This window comes from Musca vetustissima, unplaced genomic scaffold, assembly GCF_032173495.1.
Source record: "Musca vetustissima isolate MV318-11 ecotype Yass unplaced genomic scaffold, APGP_CSIRO_Mvet_v1 utg10063, whole genome shotgun sequence".
Classification (NCBI taxonomy): domain Eukaryota; kingdom Metazoa; phylum Arthropoda; class Insecta; order Diptera; family Muscidae; genus Musca; species Musca vetustissima.
Window position 1 is genome coordinate 33,060 of NW_026872486.1, and position 9,326 is coordinate 42,385.

General features: G+C 33.2%; 1 protein-coding gene across 1 annotated transcript; it reads left to right on the forward strand.

The window, feature by feature from the left end:
* The first annotated feature begins 5,643 nt into the window (after window positions 1-5,643).
* LOC133324133 (isocitrate dehydrogenase [NADP] cytoplasmic) lies at window positions 5,644-7,758 on the forward strand. Its single transcript, XM_061533044.1, has 2 exons — window positions 5,644-5,745; window positions 6,494-7,758. The coding sequence occupies exons 1-2, from the start codon at window positions 5,647-5,649 to the stop codon at window positions 7,721-7,723; spliced, it is 1,329 nt and encodes a 442-aa protein (XP_061389028.1). The 5' UTR covers window positions 5,644-5,646; the 3' UTR covers window positions 7,724-7,758.
* The last annotated feature ends 1,568 nt before the right edge of the window (window positions 7,759-9,326 follow it).

A 9,326-nucleotide genomic window follows, 5' to 3' on the forward strand; every position in this document is an offset into this window, starting at 1 on the left:
TTTATGTGTGTATGTTTGTCTGTACTCTACAAAGTATATAAATTATTTTTATACGCCTTATTTACAACATACTGATTTTTTTGCTGTTGATTTGTTAAACTTAATACTGCCGTTCGAATATTCACACAATTGCCTGCTATATAGATATCACCTCAATTAGAGGTTAGCTTTTGTGTATAAATAATTATTTTGTAATTTGAGATTTCTAAACAAACCAGTTTAAATATCGAATAATAATAATAATTACTCAGAACATAAACACAATGTATTAAATTCCGAATCTTAGAATAGAGTAGATGTGAATTTGAGGTTGGCTCTCTAATATGCCTACAAAAAATACTCATGAAATATTTAGGAATGTTGAATAGTTTCCAAAACTCTTTGAATTAAATAAAAACATTTGAAATCAGTTCCAATAGAACGCTGCTATGGTAATTTTAGGGTCGTATCTGCAAATTCCACTTACTTGAAGTGAAAATATCATTGTTGAAAATATTCAATATTGATTCATGTTTTGAAATATCATCCATAAAAAGGTCCCAAACTATGTTAGGTATTTTCAATGGCCCTATAGGCGCATATTCGAATCGATGTAGCTGTATAATTTTATATGCCGAAAATTAAAAAGCCTACCGCAGATATTTTATAATGTGGGTTCATGTTTTGTCCACGTTCCCTTTATAAGAATTGCAACCGATTTGCGATATTTGGAATACTAATTTGAAACCAGAAATATTAGAAAAATTTCAAAATACAAAACAAAAAAGGTTCCAGTTCTTATTAATAAAAACATCTTTTGAATATACCACAATTTTGAGATCTGAAATACCTTAACAAATATTTTTTTTAAATTCTTATTCCCGCAATAAAAATACCTTCCCCCAGAAATATTTTCTATTCACATATTTTTTTTTTATTCAATTAATTTAAATCCCATTCCCTTTCATCTTATAAAATTTCCACAAAGCTTTTCATAACTGAAAATTGAAACCCTAATTTTTAGAAAAATTACGACATCAAATTTGCAAAATAGCCTTTGTACTTTCGACGCAAAATTTAAACAAATGAAAAATTTCCAAAAATCAAAATTAATTATTAATTATCAAAAAAAAAATGGTCTGGAACGATCATGGGAAACCGGTTTCACATACCAACAACAAATCAGGCGATTCCATTAATCGTATCAGACCATACTTTCTTGTTGTGTCAATATTTTATTTCTTTTCATCTAATCTTGGAAATTGTATTATCACTCGAACGATGTGTTATCTTGATGATTTTTTTTCAAACGGAATATTTTTTGTTAAATAATTTTTTGGTTTTAGATTTTGCTGAAGATATAGTGTGTTGAAAATGTCTTTAAAACTATTTCACTTACATAGATAAGGATAATAAAACTAATGTTTATACCCTTCACCACACTGTGGTACAGGGTATTATGTCTTTGTGCATATGTTTGTAACAGGCAAAAGGAAACGAGATAGGCACAAAATATATAAAACTTTTTAATTATGCATGTCCGTCCGTCCGTCTGTAGATGTTAAATTGTAAACAAAGTACAGGTCGCATTTATAATCCGATTTGGATGAAATTTAGCATAAGTCACTTATTTGGCCCAAGGACGAACCCTATTGAAATTGGGAAATTATCTTAGTCAATTCCTTCTTCGTTGGATTTTTATATTATCAACCTTATCATTATCCTGTAGAAAGTCCCTTCAGTTTTGAAAACAAGAAATCAAACGGATACTGCCAATCCATGCGGACTGTAGCGCCGTAAGAAATTCTTTAAAAAAAAAAAAAGATTGGCCGGTTATAATTACGCCCTAGCAGTTGTTTTTGGTGGATTTTTGCGCAAACCTTATTCTATTACTAGAACACATCCTTTCTCCTGTAGGAATACTACCAACAAAACCTTCAATATTTATGGATCTTGTTTTTGAATGAATTTTATTTGTAATAATGGCTCCGAAATCGTTGGGGCACATTTTTAGTAGAAATTGAGCTATTTGTGTTCAAAAAATTTTAACGTTCATAATGGTGGACCATAACGTCGCCAAAAATTATTAAAAAATTAATGGAATGGAATTTCCGGCATTTCCTTCAAAAGTCAGTCATTTTCCTATTCTAGAACAAAAAAGAAAATATTAACACTTCATTTTAAAAAGCTGACTTTCGAGTGAATCACCAAACCTTTATTTATGTTTATAAAGGGACAAAACAAAAATAAATGACATATTTTTCAAAACCAAGGAGTTTTGATTCGAATTCGTTCGTTTGGAAAGAAAATATGTAATACTTCATTTTAAAAAGCAAACTTTCAAATCAAATACCTTAATTTTATGGACATCGGAGGCATTGATTTGATTGCTTAAATAATTTGAAAATTATACGTACTTTATTACTTCGTGGTAGTATTGCAATTAATGGTATACAGTCATGTCTGGATATGGAAAAAATATTTTTATATTAATTTTTATTTGTAAATTTTAGGTATTTTCTCACAGTATCCAGTTAATTAATAAGCCCATTAAAATAATTTGCGAATAGATATTTTTGGTTTTCTTTCTTCGGATATGTCCCCTCTATTTGTTGAAGTTTATACCGCGGAAGCTAAGAACTTTTTAGATCCAATTGTTATACTCATTTCAGTTTGATTCGGATCCAGTCGCCTTTACACCAAAACTTGCATGGCTTTGTGCAGTATTGCTTCCTCCAATTATTGTATGTATATATTTGTGTGGCATTTTCCTCTGCAATTCAATGAAAATGGTTCAGACTTATTGGACTTTGTAATCACATAGATATTCCTACTTAAAATCCACAAACACAATTGCAACAGACTCAAGATAAATACGATAAAGATATTTTGGTCTATAAAGATTTTTTATGTTAATCAAAATATAATAGAGTTTATTTGAATTATTTATTAGGCAATAGCCACAATTTTTTTCAATCCCAATTATTCCAAATTAGCATAATCAAATCGAAAAAGCAACAAAAAATTAATTGACAATTTCTAAATTTGACTTGAAACGTGTACACTTGTAGCAACAGCAGCAACCAAAAAATCAGCTGATTTTCTCAATAATACATGACTGCCTAACGCCATTTCTATCTATCTCTCTCTCTCTCCCTCACACAATCCAACCAACAAAAAACTCTCTGTTATCTCAAACAGCCGGCATAATAATTGATATGCCAAAAGCACTACAAAAGACAGCAACAACAACAACAACAACAAACGAAAACTTACTTTGCATAACCTCCCGCCGCCCGGTATTGTGTCAATGTCATTGTACGCGAGTTTGTCGTACGATGTTATGTCTGTCCAACTGGCTGGCTGCCTAGTTGTCGCGAAAAAGTTAACAAACGCATATTTTTATCTCATTCTCTTTTTACACATTCTCCATAATTTAATCAATAAAATAGTGTAGTCCACACATATTATAATATAACAACAACAATAAAATTATCTCTATGAATGTGTTTGCTTGTTCATGTATATTTAACACACTTTGCAACGATGAATCTTTGTTGTTGGTTTGATTGTTTAACCAATACACATAATGACAACAACAATAGTGTGCCTTTTCTTCTTCTTCATCGGGCATATAGAAAGTTGGCAAAATCAAATTGAGGATAAATAATACAAGCAAACAAACAAAAAAAGAAAACCGGCTGGCGTGATATTATTTGTTTTTGTTATATTTTTTTCTTGTTGGGCAAACAACAATAGAGAGCAACAGATACATTGCAAAAAAGAAAAAAAGCAGCAACGGTACCGAGAAAAAACATATGTTGAGATACCAATCGGAAAGAGTGAATGAATTGCAAGAGGCTTGCCACGAAATCTAATTGGATAAAATGAAGGAAAATAAAGAAATTTATTTTTTTTTTAATTTAGTAAATTTTAAAGAAAAAATAGGCCTAATAAGGACTATTATCAGATGACAAAAAGGGGGGAGAATGAAGTAATGAACCAATAACAATATAAGAGAATCAATTTCTAATTGGATAAATTGAATAGAGTGCAGTTCTAAAATGTTGGTTGGCATTTGCACTAAAAATTATTTTGATGATTTCGAGGTGATCTTCAATGAATTTCGAAATATTGGAAATTAAGAAATAAATACAAATATTGACCTCAAGCTCGATCAACCATCTATAATTTACTAACATTCGAAAGGTCGAAAAATCATAAAAATAATAGTTACAATTTGCTTTAATAAAACAAATCGGAAATATATAAAATTGATCTAGGATTTTAAGAACAATTTTCAAAGAGGAAAATTTAATTAGTTTTAATATTCGATAAGTAGAACCCATTAAGTTTTGGGTAAGAATTTCTTCGTCGTAGCAATGAAAATTATAATTTTTGGCATTCCATCTTCACCGGAAACTTTAAATTTTCGTATGGCCTATATTTCTTGCATTCCTCCTTATTGAGTCATTTTGATATTTATGTTTTAAATTAATTAATTCAATTTTCAGTTCAAAAAAATTACTGACCTAGGACACCACGCGTTCTGAGATTAAATACATACATCAATTAAAATAATATGCATTTGAATTAATCGACTGCTGCACATTTGTAGAGGGATTATCAGTTGATGATAGTGACAATTATTTTGCTTAATTTTTTTATTTGCAATTGCATAATAAAAAAAGTGATTCATAAAATTTCAAATGCAGTTTCGTGATAAGGGGACAATCGAAATTATTGTTTTTTTTTATTATTTTACACTGATTAGAGCCTAAATATGAATATGTTTTTTCACTTTTTTTAAATCAAGCTTATGTTTTTAAAACTAATTTTAATACAAGCATTGATTCCTTAATGACATGTTTGCGGATTTTTCTTTAAATGTTTCTTCATTGAAATATCCTCATTTTCCCCCAATCTTTCTCCCTGCATTGCAAACACTTGCATTTAATCTCCCTGAAAGAGAACCACTACTCTTTATTTCTAAGAGAAGACATCATTGATGTGACACATACTTGTGCTCTTTAAAAACCCCCTAACAAATGGAAATAAATATGCAACAACGAAACCCGACAAAAAAACCGTGCTGTCGGCTCTCTCTAGTCGTCAATACGATTCGTGTTGGTTGGACAGCAGCTGATAAAGTACCGGATTGCCGGTCGTCGTGAACAGTTTTGTCGTGGTCTTGTTGTTTCATTTTTATTGTTTTCCTTTTTCCTATTTTAGTTGTACAAAAAGAAACTGATAATAAAACAAAATTATACAAATGCAATTGAAAAATCTAAATCTTATCAGTTTTTATTAAGAGTTTGTTATCATCAAAAAACGAAAGGAGAAAGAGAGAGTGGGACGAGAGATTTGTGTTTTATTAAAATATTAAAAAGAAAAGAAACTACGAAACAAAAATACAACATCATCATCACATTGCATAACCCCCAAGCCCAGTAAAAAACACAAACCAATTGAGATTTGTTGAAAAAAACGTACACAAAGTCCAATGTTCCATATGCCGCCGCCCCATCCATTATCAGTCGTCATTTAAGTGTTAACAACGTTCCAAGTGTTTTACACGCAAACGAAAGAAGTTAAAATTATTTTTTAGAATAAATTAAAGTGCAAATTTGAATCTTAAAAAATAAAAAAAAAACAAAATCTACCATCATGTTCACTTTGCGAATGGCCACACGTTGTTTGTACTCGGCCCCAACATTGTTGAGGTCGTCAGTTCAAAAAACCGCTTTCATGATGACATATGCTGGGGTAAGAGAAATAATGGCAGAGTATAAGAGAGAGCATTTTAACAAATTTAAAATATAAACAATATATTACAAAAAAGAACAATAATAAAAAATAACATAAAAATTAAAAAAAATAATTTCCTTGAGCGTTTGAAAAATCTATTGTACGATGATAATTACCAAGTATCCTCTGTATAGAGAATAGGGAGATCTACTGTATATAGAATTCTCTTAGAAGGCATTCTATCGACAAAAGGGATCCAAAATAAACCTTCTATAAATTGAAGATCTTTAGAGAAGGTTATTATGATGATCTTTGGAGGGTATTTTGTCTATAAAAGATAAAACAAGAAATTCAAGGAAACCTAGGGATCCATTTTGACCACATGAGACCTCAGAAATGTATTCTTTCTATAGAAAATATTTAAAAAGTAAGGTGTGGAAGACTTCCTTAAAAGCAGCCTATATTTACGTTTTAAGTGGAAAGTAGACCTGATAATTGTTTCTCCAAAGGACTGAAACTTCCAGAAGACAGGTGAAGTCTCTTAAAGTTCTCTATTAAATCGTCCGAAGGTCTTTTAGACCCCCAGATGGTATCTTGGACATTCCAATGTCCTCTGGAACATCTAGAAAGCAGCTTACGTTTCTAAAAGCCCTCTATTAAATACCCTGAAGGTCTCTTGGTGCTCCCAAAGATCTAATATATTTCATAATGTATTTTATTTTTCGAATAATTGAAATTAATATCAATTTTTGTTTTTAACTTTCAGATGGCAACTAAAATTAAAGCCGGTCCCGTTGTTGACATTTTGGGCGATGAAATGACCCGCATCATTTGGTCCTCCATTAAGGACAAATTGATTTTGCCCTTCTTGGACATTGAATTGCACACCTACGATTTGGGTATGGAACATCGTGACAAGACCGACGATCAAGTCACCATCGATTGTGCCGAAGCCATCAAGAAATACAATGTTGGCATTAAGTGCGCCACCATCACTCCCGATGAGAAACGCGTCGAAGAATTCAACTTGAAGAAGATGTGGAAGAGTCCCAACGGCACTATTCGTAACATTTTGGGCGGTACTGTATTCCGTGAGGCTATCATCTGCAAGAACATTCCCCGTTTGGTCAGTGGCTGGAATAAGCCCATTGTTATTGGTCGTCATGCTCATGCCGATCAATATAAGGCCACCGATTTCGTTGTCCCCGGTGCCGGTACCTTGACCATGACTTTCACACCCGCAAACGGTGGTGAACCCATCAAATACGAAGTTCATGATTATAAGGGTGCTGGTGTTGCCATGGGTATGTTCAATACCGATGAGTCCATTATTGACTTTGCCCATTCCTCGTTCAAATTCGCCTTGGAACGCAAGATGCCTTTGTACTTGAGCACCAAGAACACCATCTTGAAGAAGTACGATGGTCGCTTCAAGGACATCTTTGAGGATATCTACAACAAGGAATACAAGAAGGATTACGAGGCTGCCGGTATCTGGTATGAACATCGTTTGATCGACGATATGGTTGCCTATGCCATGAAATCCGAAGGTGGTTTCGTTTGGGCCTGCAAGAACTACGATGGTGATGTACAATCTGATTCCGTCGCCCAAGGCTACGGCTCATTGGGTCTTATGACCTCTGTGTTGCTCTGCCCCGATGGCAAGACTGTTGAATCGGAAGCCGCTCACGGTACCGTTACCCGCCATTACCGCATGCACCAACAAGGCAAGGAAACCTCCACCAACCCCATTGCCTCGATCTTCGCCTGGACCCGTGGTCTCTTGCACCGTGCCAAGTTGGACAACAACGCCGAATTGAAGAAGTTCGCCGAAACCTTGGAAAAGGTATGCATCGATACCATCGAATCCGGTTTCATGACCAAGGATTTGGCCATTTGCATTAAGGGCATGAACAATGTCACCCGCAGCGATTACATGGAAACCTTTGAATTCATGGATAAATTGGCTGAGAACTTGAAGAAGGCCCTCGCTTGACTAGTAAAGGAAGATAATAAGTCTCATCTTTAGATATAGTTGATATGTTTCTTTTTTAATTGCTGATTTTACGCGTAATTTAATTGTATTTAAAAATAATAATAACAGCAAAAAAAAAATTGTCCTACACATGTTTTTGCAGTGCATTTGCTTTTGTGTTTTTTATAACATTGTAGATTGGCGTTTAAAAAACTCCATATTGGCGTTTAAAAAACCAAACGTGACCAATGTAAAAAACACGAATTAAAACAAAAAAATAAAATGAAATTCATTTTTATACTTTTAACAAAAAAATATGTATGTGTAGATGTTTTATTTAATATTTTGGAATAGTATGTAAAAATAGAGCAGCAAATAAAATATGCTATCTATACCTAGTAGAGATCAAATATGAAGGGCTATTAGATAATCATCATAGAGGTATTCTATAAGCAGAAGACGTACTACTTTTTAGATGACTTCTACAGATTTCTGGGGGGTTTTCTATATTGTTATGAATCTCTTAATTCAAAGTCCTTAGTCAGTCGTCATATGCATGTCTTTGATCAGAACAAAGTGTTGTCAATAGAATCAAGTTCATTGGCACGTGCTCAGCTAGACAAAACAATGGATTATGAAGGTTACACGACGTACTTAATGAGGCTTAATCTTAAAAAGCATGCTAGCCCCAAGTTAATCCCTGTAACCTATAGTAGTCAAACATATATATATATATATTGTATTACTTGTATTGCTTATTACCCTCTCTGTGTAACCCAACATTCGCAATCCAATTTCAAGGTTTTCCAAAAAAACAAAAGTCGAAACGCACGCCTCATTTATACCCAGCGAATTCAATGTCTGTTCGACCTGGTTGTTTCAATCATCTTTTTGTTTGTAAATGCCGACTTAAATTCGTTGCAAGCACCATCCCCCCGGAATTCCTTCATCGTTGTTGTAACACTCTTACAATTGCATTTTTGTTGTAGTTGTAATTTTAAAATTTAAAGGTCTTTAACCTGACCATCAGTGAATGCGCAAACTAATTTCGTTGTGGGTGTATTGTCGGCTTCGCTAGGGTGTTTTGCGATTTGTCCCATAGGAAGTGTTCAAGAGGGTGTCGAGCGGTATTTGTAAATCAATTTGAAACGTAAATGACAAAATGTATGTAAGTTATTCGGCACCTCGCCCCCGCCCCAAAAAGAAAATAAAAACAAAACATTCTTGTTTGACACATGTATGACCAGTAGACTTCTGGTGGATTATTGCCTACCCATCTCCCTGGCATCGGTGCGTAACGTAACCATTATTCAATAGTTTGAAAATAATGTACAGTGTTTTTGAGTGGATTTTTTAAATATTATTTTCCAAAAAAAGAATTAATTGGCGTGAATTTAAAGAAATCCAAAGGGACTGATAAAGTTCTGAATGATAAAAGTTCAAAAATCAATTCCATAGCGTATACATCAAATATAATCCAATGGATTTGTGGGCAGGATTAACGAGATGTGTGCGCTATGGAATTGACGTTTGAGATCGAGTGGATTTGGTAGTCAAAACGTGCTCTTAGCAGGCTTGTATTTTCACAGGTTGCGGATAGTGGGAAGCCCAATACTATTCATTG